At 30.2% G+C, this 23,119-nt stretch overlaps 1 protein-coding gene across 1 annotated transcript in view; it reads left to right on the forward strand.

The window, feature by feature from the left end:
- The window catches only part of LOC107454708 (uncharacterized), a 265,786-nt gene extending 243,010 nt beyond the window's left edge, over positions 1-22,776 (forward strand). The window contains exon 5 of the mRNA XM_043050141.3: positions 20,091-22,776. Within this exon, the coding sequence (XP_042906075.1) occupies positions 20,091-20,194 (104 nt within the window). The 3' untranslated portion in view covers positions 20,195-22,776. The remainder of the gene's footprint in view (positions 1-20,090) is intronic.
- The last annotated feature ends 343 nt before the right edge of the window (positions 22,777-23,119 follow it).

Consider the following 23,119-nt stretch of genomic DNA (forward strand, 5'->3'; position numbering starts at 1 on the left):
AACAACCGAAACAAGTTACTTAAACTGATACGATCCACCTCCAGTAGAAAAATGTCCCACTCAGAAGTTTTACCTAACCTGCAGAAAACTCTTCAATTCTTTGCAGATCTACAACTGCGAGAAGGAAGAAGTAATCCGCGCATGCGTACCGCCAGAAAGAAGTTTGGCGAAGAAAAGAGGGTAGTTGCTAGATCGATTGATGCTATTTATGGATACCCGGGTCCATCCGGGACTTAGCTTTTACACAATTCACAAAATACCCCACAATCTAAAAATAGATTTCTTTTAGAAAAGAGACATGGAGATGAGAAGGAAAAAAAATAATAAAAAACTGAACGAAACGATTTAGAATCCCATCTTCTTCAAATTTTTATTGGCGGAAAAAAATTTAATTGTTCCACATTCTTATTGAAAATCATTCAAAGCAGATACGTTAATAGAGGTACGTAACTTGCGCTGTAAGCGATTTTTTTTTTTTATTGGAACAAATTTAATCAATGAAATAGGATCTTAAAAATTTGGCAATAAGTTGGAAATATCCGACTATTTTGAATGTATAATTGGTCTCGTCGTACTTTTTTTTTTCAAAAAAGAAAAAAAACATACGTTTTAAAAGAATTTAATCATTTTATTTTACATTTTTTTATTTAAATAAGAGAATAGGAAAATATAATGTGAGGCATAGAACATTTGTTCACTGGTAGGAAAATCAGTTGACGCATTGAAATTTAAACTCCGCAAATTTTCTCTAATGAGATGTTAAATTGAACCGTATTTCAGTTCCAGGAAAACCACAGAATCGTGTAATTGGGTACTTGTACTTCAAGAAGAAGACTTTCCATACCCACACATGTGACCTATGACTTCAACGTCAGCTAATCTTTATCAGCAAAATGGTGTAATAAAGTTGAGATAAGTTTCTCTACATAAGTTAGAATGTTAATTAACGATAAGTAAAATACAGAGCCGTATCGCAGGGCAAATTAGTTGAAATATAATTATTTCTGGTCTACCTCTTTTATTTAACATTTCCTACATAACATTTCTTTACATAACATTTTAACTCCAATCCTGAAAGGGTTAAAGGTGGACAAAATTAGATGAAATTTAAAAAGTTTTATTACTATTATTTCCAATGCCCACCTGTGTTAACATTTCGTCAATTTACAGGGCAAATTTGTTGACCACTCTTTCCGGGGCATCATATTAGGTGGGCCAACGTTGCTCCAACAGTAAGGACAGATAGTACAGAGAATGAAAGAACATAAATGACTTTCCCGGGATTTGAACCCAGAACCTTTCTATTGTAAGGCCAATTCCCTTATCTCTACTCAGTCATTAAAAAAAATTAAAAATTAAATTAAATTAAAAAGTAGTGGCAAATATTTCTTGAGGCTGAAGAAATTTTAAAGATTTTATATCACTTTAATTTTAAAAATTAAAGTGATCAGTTTTAACGTTTAGATATATTTCCTTTAATCTACTAACATATTTTGTTAAATAGATATAACCAAAAAAGAAATATATATATATATATATATATATATATATATATATATATATATATATATTCTTCAATCTTTCTCTACCACTTTTTTTTAAAATTTCTTCCCGGTTGTGGCCACACTTCTATTACATTAGCTTTATTTACTACGGTATTTGATAGTTATTATATTATACTAGTTCTTAAAATACACCTCTGAACTTTGGCCCAAAATGATTAATTTATTATTTTCACATTTGCTAGTACACTACTAATAATGCTGCAAAATACATGAAAAATTTGAGCCAGTTTTCTTGAGAGATTTGTGGGGAAAGAACATCTAATTTTGTGCATTCTGATAATTCTGTATATTATCAACAATGTCAACCTTCGTCTTATGAAATGGAACCCCTTCATTAAATCGAGTTAACATGTCTTTTATATTAGGGAATTGTAGTGGTAGATACATTACAGTATTCCTCCACCAGAATTTTATCTGTGGCAGAATTCGATGCATGGGATATCAGTAGTTGATGCCTTGCTGTTCTGGGAGAAGCCGGGAGAGCTGTATTAAGATCACTGTACTTTTGAGTGCTGATCATGAGAACTGTATTAAGTTCTCGTTTGTGATTGTTCTTGTGTTGCCTTTAGCAGTCGAGTGCATACGTTGTGTGTGATCGAGACTGAGTAACAACAGCATGAGGCAGAGAAAGTCGCAATTACAGGTAGCAAGTCCATCGTTCAATGTAAACCATCCACTGAAGTAGACGTGTTCAAATTGAAGTTGGAGCTTCTGTCAAGGTAGGCGTGTTCATATCACGTTCGGGTTAAAAATAAGGGGCGAATGTTATCGACGATGTCTATCTTCTTCTGTATAAAGGTACTTCTACAAAGAATGGAGTTACTATGTCTTATATACTAGTGAATTGGAATTTTATTTTTGTAGTGGTAGATACACTACACTGTTATCGAGTAAAAATTTGCAAAGTATCTACAAGTAAAAAAAAAAAGAGGAACAGTTTGATGAAAAACTATCACCCTTAATAAAGTCTGTCAAACCACTTTATTGTCCAGAATCTTTTAAATATACATATTACAAGCTTTTTAAATAATTTCTTCAGTTCGTAGTTAAAATGTACCCATTTTTTAAAGAAATATTGATTTTTTTGTAAATTGTAAAAATGAATCAAACATGCTAAAAAAATGAGTTGAAAAATGATTTCATTATTGTGCAATAACACACCCAATTTACTTTAAATTTACACTTACAAGTCGAAAAAAAGGTTTTAAAATTATAAATCGCAATTAAGGGCAGAGTTGCCAACTCTATCTACGTTTTTGGAAAAAATTCTTCTAGTGGTAACCATGTTTGTACTTTAAAATGTGATTCTTTGCTTAGTAAGTTTTATATTCAACTTTTTCCACACTACTACACGTAAATGATCCAAAAGTTAATAAAAAAACGACACCTAGATCACTCCTAATATGAATCGTGATCACTGAAAGTAATGCATCCATCAATATTCAATTATTTACAGTCAGTAATTTTGAAAGTTTCCAGGGCGATATCCAAAGCATAAAAAAGCGCCTTTCAATTTGCTAGCAAGAAGACTAACTGTGTTTAGAAAACTTTGGGGAACTGCAATCGAAGCTGTCAGATAACTAGGTAAAGATAAGTAAGGTGATTGAAAAATTGTTTTTCTGCCCAGCTTATTATGCGAAATGGTTAACGCTTAAGCTAAAACACTCATTTTTTATAACTTACAAAACATACTATACAATTAGTAAAATTTTCTGCTTGTATGGATTCAATTTGTATCTTGCTGCGTACACACACCGAATCTTTAATCTGATTCCAGGATTAAATACATTTAATTTATGTTAAATAGTTAAGATTAAAATAATTATTAAGAAAAAAGAATAAATTATACCTTTAAAAATTTATTTAAAACAGTTTAAAAATCCCCTAAGAATAAACTATAATTTATAAAAATCAAAATTATTAAGATTAAAAAAGAAAGTAATTGAAGAGTTTTCATTACTTATGTTCAGTAATTTTGAAGCGCTCAAGGACAATATCTTGTGCGTAAGAAGCGCCTTTTCATTTGCTAGCAAAAGGCAGACTTAATAACCAGAACAGCAGTCAGAAAATGACTGGTAGAAATAATGAAAGTAAATAAAACATTGCTCGTTGCTTTAACTTTTATTGCTTTTGCAGAGATGGCAACTGCTCCAGACACGCCAAAATAATAGAAAACACGGTAAATAACTACAAACTAAATTTTGCAATTATTTGACAATTTTTCATTGCTTTTCAAAAGGTCTAGCATGACTTCAAACTCTAAAGTGGTGAATCATATAAGCCTACAATTTTTTTAGAAATAGTTGTAGATAAAAATCTACTAAATTGAATTTATTAAACTAAGAATCACAATTTATAAACTACCACTTTAAAATACTAATTTGCTGTCCGGAGCAAGTTGGCATCTCAGCTTTTGCTCTAACACTCTTTTTTTCCTCCAATTTCCATACTGCGCAAATGGGGAAAGTTTCAGCTCTTACACATTCAATGTGCATCTTGCTGCTCATAGGATCTTTCACCTGATTCCAAGATTGAATCCATTTCATTTTGCTGTCAATTGCAGGCCTCAGCTATACTCCAACAGATTTACCCTCTTGTCAACTGCTGGTACAACTAGTGGAACAGAATGGCTAAGCGCAGTAAGGAAAGAGTTAACTGAGATTGAACACTGGACTTATTCCAGTAAACTCAGATCTTCCTATAGATGATGCAAAATCATATCCAGTACCACAAAAATAATACAGAGCAATAGTAATAGCAACTGAATGCTTTCCCATTTACCCTACCTTATAAGAAGTCGAATCTGAAAAGAATGAAATAAGTCCCAGATAGCAAAATAATGTTTATTTTAACTCAGTGAAAACCTTTTAATGTTAAAGTAAATAGGTTTGTTATGCGGTTTACGTGTAAACCTTCTAACCTTAAAACGAGATCTGAGATAATCTGCTCTGTTCTATGCACATTGCCCTGATCCCAAACCCTGGGAAAAACTACCTTTTATATAAAAAACTTAAATCGAGATTGACTTAGGGTTTTCAAGCGTGAAAAAATCCTTTAATGGAGCTAGTCTCAAGGTGAAAATAATCTTAAATCTAGGTAATTATAAGGTTTCTTTTCGCAAAGACTTGTATGCTCAGCTAAAATCCACCTTGTCATGAAATTTTAATGGTCAATGCAATTTGATCCTATCACTAGTGTGACGCCAGCTAAAACGTCATGATGGACCTTTAAGGTCTGGTTTCTTAGGACAAGCGCCTTATCTGGGCGTCAGCGGGACGCCAACAAAATACTGGTTTGTTAGCTCAAGGCTTGGTTTTTTAGAACTAGCGCCTTATCTGGGCGTCAGCGGAAAGCTGACGTAGAGCTGACGCCAAAACAATACTTCTTTGTTAGCTCAGCGTGAGCAGTCGGTCCAACGCAGACATTATCTCTCATTGCGCATGCGTTAATAACGTAAACAAATATTTGTATTTTGAATTTGTATAGATTTTGTTATTGTCGACCAGTGTTTTAGAGAACAAATAATGACTTCGTTCAAGAAAAAACACATTATATCTGAGCTAAATGAAGAGTGCTATGTTTAATGAATAAGCTATGTTTAATGTCGAAATCAAAATCTTGGCTGATTTCAATGTGCTGTTGTTTGTTGTCCGCCATTGCTTCTGTGGTTAACGTCACGTTGTAATCCAACTGCAGTTGAGTTGGACGGCAATTGTAGTTCAAGATGAGCGTTCGATGACGTATACTATCAAGCTCACAAATGGACCAATCAGAGGTTAGCGCTGATTTCCAGCTGACGGCGTCCTGTTCTAAGAAACCAGGCCTTTAGTAACCAGTGGCAATACTTTTTAAAAAAGCTTTAAAAAATAACTTTTAATCCTTTTAGGATGAAAGGTTTGAAACTGCAATATTTTTTATTTATTTGAAAAAAAAGGTTTTTATTACAAACATTTTCGTGACAGTAAAAAAGAAATTCCGACGCAAGGTTGACGTAAGGTTACATGCGTGTTAAAGCAAAAATCCATTGTTCGGTAATTAAGTTTACCGCGAATAAATATTTATTTATTTGTACTAAACTGTTATCAATTATTTTTTATCTATTCGCTTAACTCTGAGAATTCCAATCTCAATATGTCACCAGTTACCAAGTTAGCCTGGATCCCAGATTCGGGGATATTACAAGTTGTTTCTGCGCCATCAAGCATTCCAAATAGAGTAAAGAGGGTCGACGAAGCAGATTATTCTGACAAGAGGAGTTTCAAGACAAGAAAGTGTTGTGTGCTGGGAGGATGTAATAAGTTAGGCGAAGGGGGGGGGGGGTACACCAGCAGTTTTGGCAAATTGCCCCGCATGTTCAATCGATAGCAAAAGCCAATAACTTCACCGGGCATATCTCATCTTCAGAGGTGGCATTCCCTCTGTTTGAGATGATTGGCTCCATTCATCTAATTCTATTTTTAGCCTCACTCTCCAGAGGAAAAGACGAAAATATAACCTGTGAGCGTCATCGACACCTGTTGTCACTCAATGCCCCAATAGATGAGGATCATTTCTGAAAAGAAAACCCCCGTCGGCGGTGTAATATCATTTCTGATTCATAATTACATACGCTTTGAGTTGAGTGGAGTTGTATCTTCCTTCATTCTTGATTGATATGTGGCTTGACTTCGTAGGAGTAATCGTGTGAATGTATTTAATTTTAGACAGGTGCTGAAACACATTAGATAAAGGCCAAAGAAAATTCTAATGTTAGTGCAACTGCTTCAAAATTAGTTTGAAAATTGATTTTGATTCGCAATTATTTTTGAAGTTATACTTCTTATGCGACTTCCAACAAGGTTGCGTTAAACGTTTAACGCTACATTTTTATTGGCCGGGAAATCACGTGGTAGGATCCAGTTTTCCCTCATTCATTTCCATATTGTTTTGGTTCTCACTAGCATAAAATTAATAAAAGTCAAAAAAGTATTGTTTTTCTATAAATATTTTTTTTAGTTTGTTTTGATACACATATAATTTAATAGGGTAGTATTTTTCATTTTCAAATTTAGTGGATAACAATTGGGTATAATATGAAAAAAACACAACTACTTAGATTTAGTAGGAACAACATATGACGCAATGCTAAACGAATGGAATTTAGTTGCTGTTTATTTAGTTATTGTTATTAGTAGTTGTTGTTATTTGTTTTAGTTGTTGTTGTTTATTTAGTTGTATTTAGTTTCAATAACTTTTCTTAATAATGCAATAAAACTTAGGCTCGCAGAAAATGCCGTTCATGGGTTAAATTTAGTAGGAACAACACAACCTGTGACGTAGGCTATATTATACCCAATTGTAGAAAATGAGTAAAAACAATCACACGGGCAATGCGACGGATTTAAAGTTATGTCAAGGTACGTCTCTTGTGAATATCAACTAATTGTTAGGTTTTCTCTTTTGAAATTACATTATGACACATTCACATACATTATTAATACAAATACATTTTCCATGGCGAGACGATGAGGCAACCACAAGCACTTCCAGTGGTTCAAGAGGTCCACGTGGGAAAAATGCACAATATTACCGTTATTACAGAGCACGGAAGCGAGCGGAGCAGGAAAAAGAGTCATTGAATAGAACTAGTGATCCTTCTACGACTTCTGATTCTTCTACAATTAACGTCGCAGGTTACGAAGTTTAACTTCTTCCGCGCGGAGGGACTCCACGCACTATTTTTTTTTAATTGGACGGTATACTCAGAGCTTCCAACTGCTACGCTTTCTGCAAAATATTTTATAGTATGATAGAAAATTAAAAACTAAGGCTTTCAGAATTTTGATTAATTTAGCCAATATTTTAAAAGCCTCCTTTCCAGAGTGCTGCAAGGAAGTGCCGTCTTCGAATAATTTCTCACCATAATTTCGTATCAATAATTTCATAACACACATAGTGTTAAGGAAGATATCTTTAAATTGACCCTTTGTACTCCGATGTCGTCTCCAAAGATGCCAACTTCTCCAGACACGCTAAAATAATTTTAAAAACTGTAAAAAAAACTACAAACTGAAATTTGCTAGAGATTTGGCGAATTTTGCTTACTTTTTCAAAGGTTTAACTTGACATAACTGTAATAAATTGGTGAATTACATAAGCCTTCGAATTATTTAGAAATAGTGGTTGATAATCGAATCATTAAATAACTTGGTTTGATAAATCGAATTTATTAAACCAAGAATCACACATTAAAAAACTACCACTCGAAAATATTTATTCGCTTTTCGGTGCAAGTATTTCATCTCTGCGTCTCTGATGCGCCAGTAACAGTCACCACTCTAATATTAAAACTTTTTATATCTTAATAATTAATTAGCAAATTATTTTAAGAATTTTAAAAATCATAAAAATACTGTATTGTTTTTTTAAATGATTTACTGCTTATATTAGTTCAAATATCATTTTAAAGTACTCGGAGTGCAAAGGGTTAAATTTACTGTACTTATAATCATACTGTTTACTTCCAAGCGCTAACTCCTTGGATAAAATTGTACTGAAAGCTTCCTGCCACGAACTATTTTCCCAATCAATAACATAGAGAAATCAGGGGTTTTTCATGCTGAAATGCCTGCATCTGATAGTTTGGAAAAAGCCAAGACTAACTCTCAGAGGGTTAAAATCAAAACGTTGTAAAAAAACTTTAAAAAATTGTTCCATAAAGAATAGTGAACTGGCACTGCGTACTGACATTTTATGAATTTTGAGAAAAACGACTTTAGAATATGTCAGTAAAATTATGAGGCTACATTCAGCTTCTTACAATTTTTTTTCTAGTCACAACATCTTATAGTTTAAAATTGTCTTATTTAAATGATTTTGTTGACTAAATTAAGGTCCTATGCATGCAGCCCATTGTAACATGTTCGTAAACATTGAAGTATTTCTGTAATGTTGGAGACGTGGAATCTATCTAGTTGTCCTCGAATTAAGCATCTTTCTATTATAAACATTCTCGTTTAAAGATTTGACTGGAAAAATTAAGATTTTACACTCGCAGCCTACTCTAACGTGTTTGAAGATCTGAAAAAACTTCAGAATGTCATTAATGACGCCTTTAAATTATTTCATGTTTTATAATGGTTGCTCAATCAATGTTCCGGTACCTTGTACACTGAAGAGCCAAAAAAACTGGAATACCTGCCTAATATCGTGTGCGCAGAAGGGTCCCGCGAGTACGCAGAAGTGCCGTAACACGACTTGACATGGATTCGATCAATGTGTGAAGAAGTGCTGGAGATAATTGACACCATGAATCCTGCAGGGCTGTCCATGAACCAGTGGGAGTAAGAGGGGATGGGGGTATCTTCTGAACATCACGTAGAAAGGCACCCCAAATATGTTCAATAATGGTAATTTCTGGGAGTAGAACCAAGAGCACTCTTCTGAATTTAGACACTTCCGCTGGCCACCAAAATCCCCAGACATGAACATTATTGAACATATTTGGGTGCCTTTCTACGTGATGTTCAGAAGATATCCCCACCCCCTCTTACTCCCACTGGTTCATGGACAGCCCTGCAGGATTCATGGTGTCAATTATCTCCAGCACTTCTTCACACATTGATCGAATCCATGTCAAGTCGTATTGCGGTACATATGCGTACTCGCGGGGCCCCTACACGATATTAGGCAGGTATACCAGTTTTTTTGGCTCTTTAGTGTATTTTGATCCTATTCCTTTAGAAACTTTCGAATAAGACAAATTTGGTGATTAACCCGTGAGGATTTTTCTCAATGAAACTAATCCGTAACCAGATAGCATGAAAAAAAATTTTGGGTCAATACTTCTCCAGCACAAAACAAAAAGAAATACTCTAGTACTTCACCAGTAATTCCAAAAGGGAAGAATAATCCGCCACATAAAGTTATATTATTCGCGAAATTCTTTCCTGATCAAGGCACTTTCATTTTCTGGTGAATGTTCAGCATTAACTTGAAAGTTTTCCGATCCAGAATCTATTTAAAGGAATTATTTTACTTCTGTTTCATTAAAAGTTAGCATTTAACTTTTTCTTTCGGAAAAGATTTCCTCACAATGCAGTTTTACACCTGCGCAATTTTGCTCGAATTTTAAGAGCTTATCATAGGATATTATTCTAACTTTTTCAGATTTAATTGAAAATCAGACGTAAATTGTTTAGAAATGTTTTATTAGACAGCCAATTCTTTTGTTTTCAACAACGAAGAAATTAATGTAATACATGTAATTACGCACTAAAATTGATACCACAGTAATAAGTAGTAATGTCCTTTATTAATAATCCTCTTCAATTCTATAAAAAGAAATCAATGAATATCCAAATTTAAAATTCACAAACTCAAACTAGTCATCAAGCATCTGCCATGGCCGGAAAAAAAAGAATTTCACTATTACAGATTTCGTTGACGATATTTTAATCTCCTCAAAGTGGTTGCCATCTTTAAATAGAATGCAATATTTCACGAATGAAGCCAAAGATAAAAGACACTTTTACAAACAAATATGAAAATCATACATACAAATGTTCTCAAATATAAATGGGCATATGTCATAACGGATCATTAACTGCGCTTTTCCTTTCTGCATAAGACTAAAAAAAAAAAATACTGAAAGAGAATTTTTCAAGTTGCACGTCGCCATCTCTGAACATTCAATACGCCATTTTCTCTCTCTTTTCATTTGGAAAATCATTGAAGCATCTTTGAAAGTATTAAAGAGCGTCTGAAATTTTTTATTTCTTTTCAAAAGAAAAGCTATTTAATTTGGTTTCCTGTTATCTTATCATCTTGGTAAGATAAGAGTAATCTTTCAAAACTTAGTTGAAATTAATATCCATTTTCTTTTGATGTTATATTAAAAAACTTGGGCAGTTAAAATCCCTCTTAATATTGTGTATATAAACATCTAGTTTGAATGTTTAAATGAGAAGTAAACTTTTTTATATCTTTGCTAATAATTAGTAAAATAAATATTCACAGGGCATTGCAAATATAGTTTTCCTTGTGCTTATGGTTCTCATTTGGCTGAGAAAAATTTAATAGAGGTCTTAAATTCACGTAAAGCTTCGAAATATATATTTTTATGATATTATTAAAATGTCTATAGGTCCAATAATGCAAATTATTTTTTGTACTTATGCAATCAGCTTTTAACATTCTACCCTCCTTTCGCTTAGTGCAAATTTTGCATTTGTAAAAAGGACAGAATTTATAAAAGTAATTAATTTATAAAAGCAAGTATAAAATTGTCTAAAACATTTTCTGCCAAGAAAATTGTTTACATATAGTTTAAAAGTGTTTCTATTATTTTGCTTAATTCACGATTTCAAATTAATCATTGTGCACCTCTCTGCTTCTTTGAAAGTAACACATAAGACGAAAAACATATGACCTTCGCGTACATCACATCATAAACTGAAATATATTATTCCCACCACTTCCAATGTAGCAGAGAAGTGGGGGCATTTGGTATTTTACTCCAATGGATTTTAAAAAATCAAGGTTAGGAATATATTATTAAATGGCATAAAAACTGTAGCTTGTTGAAAACTGACTGCTAATTTACTATTATAAATTTATTCTATGCCACAATTATAAATTTATTCTATGCCACAATTATAAATTTATTCTATGCCAAGACAATTCCATGTATAACTTAACATAACTGTAACTTAATTAAATAGCTTATTTGAGGTTATCATTTTGAACCAATAAAATTAGAACTTTGTTTGAGAAAATTCGATCATTAAAACAAAAGTTACTTTAGGGAGATATTTTTTATTGATCAGTGTACATTCGAAAAAAAATCTGTGTTTTTAAATGAGAAGAAATTAAACACAAGTACCATTATAATCATTCATAAAGTCCTTTTTTAAATCCCCATAACTAACGAGAAAATATTCCCTTTTTTATCCCTGTTCCCTTCTGCTGCCAGACAATTTCCTGTTTTAATGCATAAGACTTTAGTTCATAACGACGATATGAAGTGCTGTATAAATAATGTTGAAAAGGAAAATAAATAATGAGTTGAAAGTGGGCGTTAAAAAAGTGTCAACGGAGATTTGAGAGTGGTTATTTGCATGTTCTTTTTAACTCCTCCCTTCACCAAAAGATAATCCCCAGAGAATGAAATTGGATGCTTTAATTCCCTGAAAAGGAAACGGGAACACTGTTTCGTTTTATATGTATATATTTTTTCCGCTCTCTAAACTCTCTTTTTGTAAACATATTACTCTCTAAGTCTGATGAACTTAAGACCCGACAGCTTCAGAAGTAATCATCCATTATGAAGTTCTCTCTCTTATTTTGAAGTTTGTATTTCTTCCTCGTAAAATATGAAACTAATTCTTTTAATAAATCTAATTAATATTTAAGGTTCTGTATTACTTGTTTTTAGTGTAATGGACTTTTTCGGCACAATAAAAAACGCTAGATTTTGAGCGAGCAAAATTTATTTGCAAGAAGACACGAGCACAAATTATTTCTAAATAAAAATGCGAACAATTTATGTAAACGTCATCATTTTATTCTCTGGACTGATAAAACTAATTCTTTTAATAAATCAAATAAGTTTAATTCTTTTCGTACTACTTGTTTTAAACGTAATGAAATTTTCACTCAATAAAAGACTGGATTACAGGTGAGCAAATTTTATTTACAGAAAGACAGCAGCACAATTTATGTAAACGTCATCAGTTCTTTTTCTAAACTGATGGAATTAATTATTTTAATAAATTAAATTAGTATTCTCAGTTTCGTTTGAAGAAAAGAGCACAATTAATGTAGACATCATCACTTCTTTCTGTAAACTGATAAAACTAATTATTTTAATAAATCAAATTAGTATAATTCTCTTCGTACTACTTGTTTTAAACGCAATAAAAATTTCCCTCAATAAAAGACTGGATTACAGGTGAACAAATTTTATTTACAGAAAGACAGCAGCACAATTTATGTAAACGTCATCAGTTCTTTTTCTAAACTGATGGAATTAATTATTTTAATAAATTAAATTAGTATTCTCAGTTTCGTTTGAAGAAAAGAGCACAATTAATGTAGACATCATCACTTCTTTCTGTAAACTGATAAAACTAATTATTTTAATAAATCAAATTAGTATAATTCTCTTCGTACTACTTGTTTTAAACGCAATAAAAATTTCCCTCAATAAAAGACTGGATTACAGGTGAACAAATTTTATTTACAGAAAGACAGCAGCACAGTTTATGTAAACGTCATCAGTTCTTTTTCTAAACTGATGGAATTAATTATTTTAATAAATTAAATTAGTATTCTCAGTTTCGTTTGAAGAAAAGAGCACAATTAATGTAGACATCATAACTTCTTTCTGTAAACTGATAAAACTAATTATTTTAATAAATCAAATTAGTATAATTCTCTTCGTACTACTTGTTTTAAACGCAATAAAAATTTCCCTCAATAAAAGACTGGATTACAGGAGAGCAAAATTTTATTTACAGAAAGACAGCAGCACAATTTATGTAAACGTCATCAGTTCTTTTTCTAAACTGATGGAATTAATTATTTTAATAAATTAAATTAGTATTCTCAGTTTCGTTTGAAGAAAAGAGCACAATTAATGTAGACATCATAACTTCTTTCTGTAAACTGATAAAACTAATTATTTTAATAAATCAAATTAGTATAATTCTCTTCGTACTACTTGTTTTAAACGCAATAAAAATTTCCCTCAATAAAAGACTGGATTACAGGAGAGCAAAATTTTATTTACAGAAAGACAGCAGCACAATTTATGTAAACGTCATCAGTTCTTTTTCTAAACTGATGGAATTAATTATTTTAATAAATTAAATTAGTATTCTCAGTTTCGTTTGAAGAAAAGAGCACAATTAATGTAGACATCATAACTTCTTTCTGTAAACTGATAAAACTAATTATTTTAATAAATCAAATTAGTATAATTCTCTTCGTACTACTTGTTTTAAACGCAATAAAAATTTCCCTCAATAAAAGACTGGATTACAGGTGAACAAATTTTATTTACAGAAAGACAGCAGCACAATTTATGTAAACGTCATCATTTCTTTTTCTAAACTGATGGAATTAATTATTTTAATAAATTAAATTAGTATTCTCAGTTTCGTTTGAAGAAAAGAGCACAATTAATGTAGACATCATCACTTCTTTCTGTAAACTGATAAAACTAATTATTTTAATAAATCAAATTAGTATAATTCTCTTCGTACTACTTGTTTTAAACGCAATAAAAATTTCCCTCAATAAAAGACTGGATTACAGGTGAACAAATTTTATTTACAGAAAGACAGCAGCACAGTTTATGTAAACGTCATCAGTTCTTTTTCTAAACTGATGGAATTAATTATTTTAATAAATTAAATTAGTATTCTCAGTTTCGTTTGAAGAAAAGAGCACAATTAATGTAGACATCATAACTTCTTTCTGTAAACTGATAAAACTAATTATTTTAATAAATCAAATTAGTATAATTCTCTTCGTACTACTTGTTTTAAACGCAATAAAAATTTCCCTCAATAAAAGACTGGATTACAGGAGAGCAAAATTTTATTTACAGAAAGACAGCAGCACAATTTATGTAAACGTCATCAGTTCTTTTTCTAAACTGATGGAATTAATTATTTTAATAAATTAAATTAGTATTCTCAGTTTCGTTTGAAGAAAAGAGCACAATTAATGTAGACATCATAACTTCTTTCTGTAAACTGATAAAACTAATTATTTTAATAAATCAAATTAGTATAATTCTCTTCGTACTACTTGTTTTAAACGCAATAAAAATTTCCCTCAATAAAAGACTGGATTACAGGAGAGCAAAATTTTATTTACAGAAAGACAGCAGCACAATTTATGTAAACGTCATCAGTTCTTTTTCTAAACTGATGGAATTAATTATTTTAATAAATTAAATTAGTATTCTCAGTTTCGTTTGAAGAAAAGAGCACAATTAATGTAGACATCATCACTTCTTTCTGTAAACTGATAAAACTAATTATTTTAATAAATCAAATTAGTATAATTCTCTTCGTACTACTTGTTTTAAACGCAATAAAAATTTCCCTCAATAAAAGACTGGATTACAGGTGAACAAATTTTATTTACAGAAAGACAGCAGCACAATTTATGTAAACGTCATCAGTTCTTTTTCTAAACTGATGGAATTAATTATTTTAATAAATTAAATTAGTATTCTCAGTTTCGTTTGAAGAAAAGAGCACAATTAATGTAGACATCATCACTTCTTTCTGTAAACTGATAAAACTAATTATTTTAATAAATCAAATTAGTATAATTCTCTTCGTACTACTTGTTTTAAACGCAATAAAAATTTCCCTCAATAAAAGACTGGATTACAGGTGAACAAATTTTATTTACAGAAAGACAGCAGCACAGTTTATGTAAACGTCATCAGTTCTTTTTCTAAACTGATGGAATTAATTATTTTAATAAATTAAATTAGTATTCTCAGTTTCGTTTGAAGAAAAGAGCACAATTAATGTAGACATCATAACTTCTTTCTGTAAACTGATAAAACTAATTATTTTAATAAATCAAATTAGTATAATTCTCTTCGTACTACTTGTTTTAAACGCAATAAAAATTTCCCTCAATAAAAGACTGGATTACAGGAGAGCAAAATTTTATTTACAGAAAGACAGCAGCACAATTTATGTAAACGTCATCAGTTATTTTTCTAAACTGATGGAATTAATTATTTTAATAAATTAAATTAGTATTCTCAGTTTCGTTTGAAGAAAAGAGCACAATTAATGTAGACATCATAACTTCTTTCTGTAAACTGATAAAACTAATTATTTTAATAAATCAAATTAGTATAATTCTCTTCGTACTACTTGTTTTAAACGCAATAAAAATTTCCCTCAATAAAAGACTGGATTACAGGAGAGCAAAATTTTATTTACAGAAAGACAGCAGCACAATTTATGTAAACGTCATCAGTTCTTTTTCTAAACTGATGGAATTAATTATTTTAATAAATTAAATTAGTATTCTCAGTTTCGTTTGAAGAAAAGAGCACAATTAATGTAGACATCATAACTTCTTTCTGTAAACTGATAAAACTAATTATTTTAATAAATCAAATTAGTATAATTCTCTTCGTACTACTTGTTTTAAACGCAATAAAAATTTCCCTCAATAAAAGACTGGATTACAGGAGAGCAAAATTTTATTTACAGAAAGACAGCAGCACAATTTATGTAAACGTCATCAGTTCTTTTTCTAAACTGATGGAATTAATTATTTTAATAAATTAAATTAGTATTCTCAGTTTCGTTTGAAGAAAAGAGCACAATTAATGTAGACATCATAACTTCTTTCTGTAAACTGATAAAACTAATTATTTTAATAAATCAAATTAGTATAATTCTCTTCGTACTACTTGTTTTAAACGCAATAAAAATTTCACTCAATAAAAGACTGGATTACAGGAGAGCAAAATTTTATTTACAGAAAGACAGCAGCACAATTTATGTAAACGTCATCAGTTCTTTTTCTAAACTGATGGAATTAATTATTTTAATAAATTAAATTAGTATTCTCAGTTTCGTTTGAAGAAAAGAGCACAATTAATGTAGACATCATAACTTCTTTCTGTAAACTGATAAAACTAATTATTTTAATAAATCAAATTAGTATAATTCTCTTCGTACTACTTGTTTTAAACGCAATAAAAATTTCCCTCAATAAAAGACTGGATTACAGGTGAACAAATTTTATTTACAGAAAGACAGCAGCACAATTTATGTAAACGTCATCAGTTCTTTTTCTAAACTGATGGAATTAATTATTTTAATAAATTAAATTAGTATTCTCAGTTTCGTTTGAAGAAAAGAGCACAATTAATGTAGACATCATAACTTCTTTCTGTAAACTGATAAAACTAATTATTTTAATAAATCAAATTAGTATAATTCTCTTCGTACTACTTGTTTTAAACGCAATAAAAATTTCACTCAATAAAAGACTGGATTACAGGAGAGCAAAATTTTATTTACAGAAAGACAGCAGCACAATTTATGTAAACGTCATCAGTTCTTTTTCTAAACTGATGGAATTAATTATTTTAATAAATTAAATTAGTATTCTCAGTTTCGTTTGAAGAAAAGAGCACAATTAATGTAGACATCATAACTTCTTTCTGTAAACTGATAAAACTAATTATTTTAATAAATCAAATTAGTATAATTCTCTTCGTACTACTTGTTTTAAACGCAATAAAAATTTCCCTCAATAAAAGACTGGATTACAGGTGAACAAATTTTATTTACAGAAAGACAGCAGCACAATTTATGTAAACGTCATCAGTTCTTTTTCTAAACTGATGGAATTAATTATTTTAATAAATTAAATTAGTATTCTCAGTTTCGTTTGAAGAAAAGAGCACAATTAATGTAGACATCATCACTTCTTTCTGTAAACTGATAAAACTAATTATTTTAATAAATCAAATTAGTATAATTCTCTTCGTACTACTTGTTTTAAACGCAATAAAAATTTCACTCAATAAAAGACTGGATTACAGGAGAGCAAAATTTTATTTACAGAAAGACAGCAGCACAATTTATGTAAACGTCATCAGTTCTTTTTCTAAACTGATGGAATTAATTATTTTAATAAATTAAATTAGTATTCTCAGTTTCGTTTGAAGAAAAGAGCACAATTAATGTACACATCATAACTTCTTTCTGTAAACTGATAAAACTAATTATTTTAATAAATCAAATTAGTATTCTCAGTTTCGTTTGAAGAAAAGAGCACAATTTATGTAAACAACATCACTTCTTTCTGTGAACTGATAAAACTAATTCTTTGAATAAATTAAATTAGTATTCTCAGTAGCACAATTAATAGCACAATTAATTAGTAGCACAATTAATGTAGACATCATCACTTCTTTCTGTGAACTGATAAAACTAATTCTTTTGATAAATTCAATTAGTATTCTAGTATTCGTACTACTTGTTTTAAATGTAATGGAATTTTCCCTCAACAAGAGAAAATAGATTATGAACTAGCAAACTTTTTTAACATAAAGATGCGGGCACGATTTATTTAATTATCTCTTCTTTCTCCGCAACAATAAAATTCTTTTAATTAATCTATTAATACATATTGTGAAAAACCATGTGTTTTACGCGTGTAGTGAACTTTGTCACTCAATTAAAAACAAAAAATGTTAGATTATGGACAAGCTCTCAGCTCACGACGATTCCAGTACCATCTGCATAAAAATGCAGTGATACTGTCGAAGTCCTGTCTACATTGGAGTCCGATTTATTAAGAATTCTGAAGAGAAAACATCCCAATAAAAAACTAGTATTAAGTTATTGATTAAGAATGATATGAATTTTTTTTAGTTGATTAGCTAACAAAATTCCACATCTTATATTCACTAAATGCTTTGCTAAGGGCGAAGAGTTATTAATACAATATCTCTTTCTGAATTAGACTGAAAACAAAATAATTTAGCCTCCACTTTTTATTCATAGTAAATCAATGCTTGACAAGTTTTACTCGTCAAATTATGACATTGTGTTAGCAGTTTTCGTACCGGACTCTTATTTTTCAGCATTGGGTAAAGTGCCTTAGTGAAAAATGCAGTAGCAAGTTTGCATTAAAATGAAATGAAATGAAAATTTTCCCCATTTAGCAACTAGTTTGGTTACAAAACATACCTGGTTAATTTCAGAACAAGATATATATCACAAGATAGATAATTTTATACTATTGATACATTCTGGTGGATAGGAATATTCACCTCCTCCAATTATATGAGCATAAAATTAAAATTTTTCAGTTACCATTTCAAAGATGAGATATGTTCCAAAAATGGAACATTGGCATTTAAACGGTTAAAGGGTATCCAACAGATGGTTGTCTGGCTAAGTTGAAAACAACTTTAAATAGTTTTCCTACTGACGTATATAAGATATTTTATAATATGACATAAATCATGACATCTTTGCTATGTGTTACATGCAAAAGCCAGTGCGACTCAAGGACATTTTCCTAATAGCCAACCGTTCTTACTTGCTGAAGTGTGCTTGCGTAGAAACATGTTTAGGCTTAGTAATTTTACGTAGATCTGGCGTTCTCAGGTTCTTGCACTATATGATAATAATAATAAAACATAAATTTTCATGTGCGCAATTTAGATGAATTGCGTATATTAACAATTTATAATAAGTAATGACATCTCATCAATAACTGAGGACATATTTGCGACTTGTTATTTGCAAAAGCCAATGCGACTCGGGAACATTTTCATAATAACCAACCGTACCTAAAGTGTATTTGCGTACAAAACTTTTTAGACTCTATACTAAGACGTAGCTCTGGCGTCTCTTTCACTATATGATAATAATAAAACATCCATTTTCATGTGTGCAATTTAGATGAATTACGTATACTTACAATTTATAATAAGTGATGACACCTAATCAATAGGTAATGACATCTTTGCCACCTGTTACTTGCAAACGCCAGTGCTCGTGTACTATATGATAATATTAGAACATTCATTTTCATGTGTGTAATTTAGATGAATTGCGCACATTAACAATAAGTAATGGCATCTATTCATTATAATAAGTGATGACACCTAATCAATAGGTAGTGACATCTTTGTCACCTACTACTTGCAAAAGCCAGTGCTCTTGCACTATATGATAATAATAAAACATTCATTTTCATGTGTGCAATTTAGATGAATTACGTATACTTACAATTTATAACAAGTAATGACACCTAATCTATAGGTAATGACATCTTTGCCACCTATTACTTGCAAATGCCAGTGCTCTTGCACTATATGATAATAATAAAACATTCATTTTCATGTGTGCAATTTAGATGAATTGCGTATACTTACAATTTATAATAAGTAATGGCATCTAATCAATGAGTAATGACATCTTTGCTACCTGTTACTTGCAAATGCCAGTGCTCTTGCACTATATGATAATAATAAAACATTCATTTTCATGTGTGCAATTTAGATGAATTGCGTATACTTACAATTTATAATAAGTAATGGCATCTAATCAATGAGTAATGACATCTTTGCTACCTGTTACTTGCAAATGCCAGTGCTCTTGCACTATATGATAATAATAAAACATTCATTTCCATGTGTGCAATTTAGATGAATTACGTATACTTACAATTTATAATAAATAATGACACCTAATCAATAGGTAATGACATCTTTGTCACCTGTTACTTGCAAAATCCATAAAACATTCATTTTCATGTGTGTAATTTAGATGAATTGCGGACATTAACAATAAGTAATGACATCTAATCATTATAATAAGTAATGGCATCTAATCAATGAGTAATGACATCTTTGCCACCTGTTCCTTGCAAATGCCAGTGCTCTTGCACTGTATGATAATAATAAAACATTCGTTTTCATATGTGCAATTTAGATGAGTTGCATTGTATTAAAAATTTTTTATTTTTCAGATGGTAAACAAAAATATGGGAAGAGCTGGTTGGCCAACTCTTTGGAACGGAATCTCATTGGATACAGTCCTAAATCAGATCCAGTGTGGATGGGACCTTTCTGAACAGCACACACCCTCCACTGAGATTGAATGAAGAAAACAAATTTAGATTCTAAAACTGTTACAAACAATTACTTAAACTACTACATATCCATATTGTTCTCAGTTTTCAGGGAAATGCGAAATATTCCAAAAAAAAATCGGCTTCCAAGATTTTTTTTTTCCATTTTAACTGCATTATTTATAAATATTATACTCCTATCAAGTCATATCCATTTTAAACAAGTATATTTAAAGCAGTGACTGACTTAGCAAAACTTAAAAGATGTAGATCAAATGCTTAAAAAACAATTTACGAACCACATTTAAAAACAACTCTTTAGATCTTTTTAACTTTTTGATTTTAACTATAAAAATATTTTGAAAATATTATGATTGTCACGATTATTTTGTATTTATTCTCATGAGAAAACTTTTTAATTCTCTACAACTTATCCCTTTATAAGTCCGTGGGAAATATGCTTCCCACCTAAATCAATAATTTTTAACTGTCAATGGACGGCTATTTTTCCACCTATGATTTGTGCGGCCATCTGTTGATAACTTTAGAAATAAAAAAAAAGCACCAATGAAGAGGGCTCTGTTTACATAAATGTGGGTAACAGTGAAGGTCCGCGTAGGGTCAAGAACACAGGAGAACTATTTTTTCTAGTGGGATATGAGTTCTTTCATTTGATCATTCTGTAATGCGTTTACTTGAATTTATAAATTCGGATATTTATAAATTCAGAAGTTAAAGTTAGTGGCCAATCGGAAAATTTTTAAAAATCCCCCAACCTTCCCACACAAATCAAATTAATTTTAGATAATAAGTTAAAATGACTTTCTTCTAGATCTAACTAAGTGAAGCGAATTTTTTTTTTTTATAAATCAATCTCAATTTTAAATAATATTTTAATATAGTATTACTAAAAAAGAGTAGCTATATAAGGGCTTAACGTGAAAATTTTAGAAATGTTAATATATCCTGAATAGCTCTATACAAAAATTTCAGAGGTACTGAAAATCCTCCTTTTTCATAACATAATTATGAAAGAATTCGCCTTCATATATTTAAAATTCAAAAGTATTCTTACGTTATCTAAATCCATAAATAAATCCTTCAATAACAATTAAACAGCTAATTTACAGTAACAGCAATAAGCAGTTAGTCACAAAAGTTAGTTGGAATCGGCATTGTATTTTTAAGAAAGGAGTAGCTTCACTCGATTTAATACCACAGGAATATTTAACTTAATTTTTACAATTTTTCGGAAGAATTTTTCTTTGATTATAAAATATATATTTGCGAATTTTTTTACGGGAGATACATGTTACATCTGTTAATTATGTATAGTAGTCCGAGATATTTTGCACTTTCTGAAAAAAAGTGGAAAGGAAAATTTTTAATACCAGTTTTTTTTTATCTTACGAATCAATAACGGCCTCTATGTTGATAAAGTTATTGAAAACACTGGTAAATACATTTTTTTTTCGTATTTAAGTAAATACTTGATCTTACCTAATTTGGGTAAGGTGATTTAAAATTTGAAATTAGTTTTCTTCCGAAAATTAAATATTTTTTCCTCGAAATGGCATTTCTGAATATAATAGTTAATAAAGAACGTATAAGTTTATTTACATACATATACACTTGTCTGCTCCTTTGAAAATAACACTTAAGACCAAAAACATTTGACTTCACATCATAAACTCATACCCTCCAACTTATGAGGATTTTGAAAATAATTCTTTCTAGTGGTAGCGAACCAAAGTAGAAATTTTTAAAGCAAATGGATCTCTCATAAAACTTTTATCAGAACTTAAGAATCTAGCCATATGGCCTGCACTTTTATAAGTAATAGTGGACAAGTTACGCTAAAATTAATTTTTTTTAAATATTAAGACATTAATTTTGCTACCGTCTGAAAAGAAGATTTCTGAAACTACGGAAATTCCGTAGCAGTTGGAGGGTATGTAAACTGAAATGTATTATCGGCTTCTTCCTACCACACCTTATGTAACAGAGAAGTGGAAACACTTAGAATTCACTCGAGTGAATTTTCAAAATATCCTGGTTGGCAATATATTATTAAATTTCCTAATAACAGTAGACTATAACTGATATATTTGAAATCAGCGTCGCGAAAATATCTATCTCTTCAAACTTTGTTCCCCATTGTAATTAAAAATAAAATATAAGGAATCAGACTGAAACACAGATTAAACTGATAAGAAACGTTAGTTATTAACAGATTGCCTTACCTATGTGTTGAAACATTTAATTATGGAGGGAAATATTTCTACAGATGCGAAAAAAACTTGGTTGGTGAAATGTTTCCAAACACCGAAACATATATTTTAAGAAAACAAATGTTTGTTTTCTTATAAGTGAAGCCTTTGTTATTATGTACATAACATTTGGTTGCCTAGTGAAATGTTACTACATATTAAAAACATTTCAATACGTAAACAAAATCTATGAATTCCCATTTATAATATTAACTCAAATAAAACTTTCTAATTAATTTGTTTTATTCGGTAACTTCTTGAACATATCAATGATATCATACTTACATATCTTTTAATTTAAAGAAAGAAAAAAATGCTTGCCTTGTCTCTCAAGCTCAGAATGTTTTTAACATTTTGATTGTGTAAATGAAACAAATTCATGCAAGTCAGACACTGTTAAAGTACATATACTTGTATGTTATTAACGCATAATCAAACTGATAATTGTCACTTTAGATGTTATTACATATCTTATTTTAATAAAGTATTCTATCTAAAGATTTTATGTAGTTAAAACTGAGTTTTAGTTCTGATTTTAAAACATATAAATCACAATTTAAACTCTTCTTTAATAGCTATGAATTATCACGCCTTATTTTTTATATCCACTGGTCATTAAGAGAATTCAATAAAGTTCATTTGATATATAAATTTTTC

The sequence above is a fragment of the Parasteatoda tepidariorum genome, chromosome 9, assembly GCF_982258835.1.
Source record: "Parasteatoda tepidariorum strain Cologne lab strain chromosome 9, Ptep-v5.0, whole genome shotgun sequence".
In the NCBI taxonomy this organism is placed as follows: domain Eukaryota; kingdom Metazoa; phylum Arthropoda; class Arachnida; order Araneae; family Theridiidae; genus Parasteatoda; species Parasteatoda tepidariorum.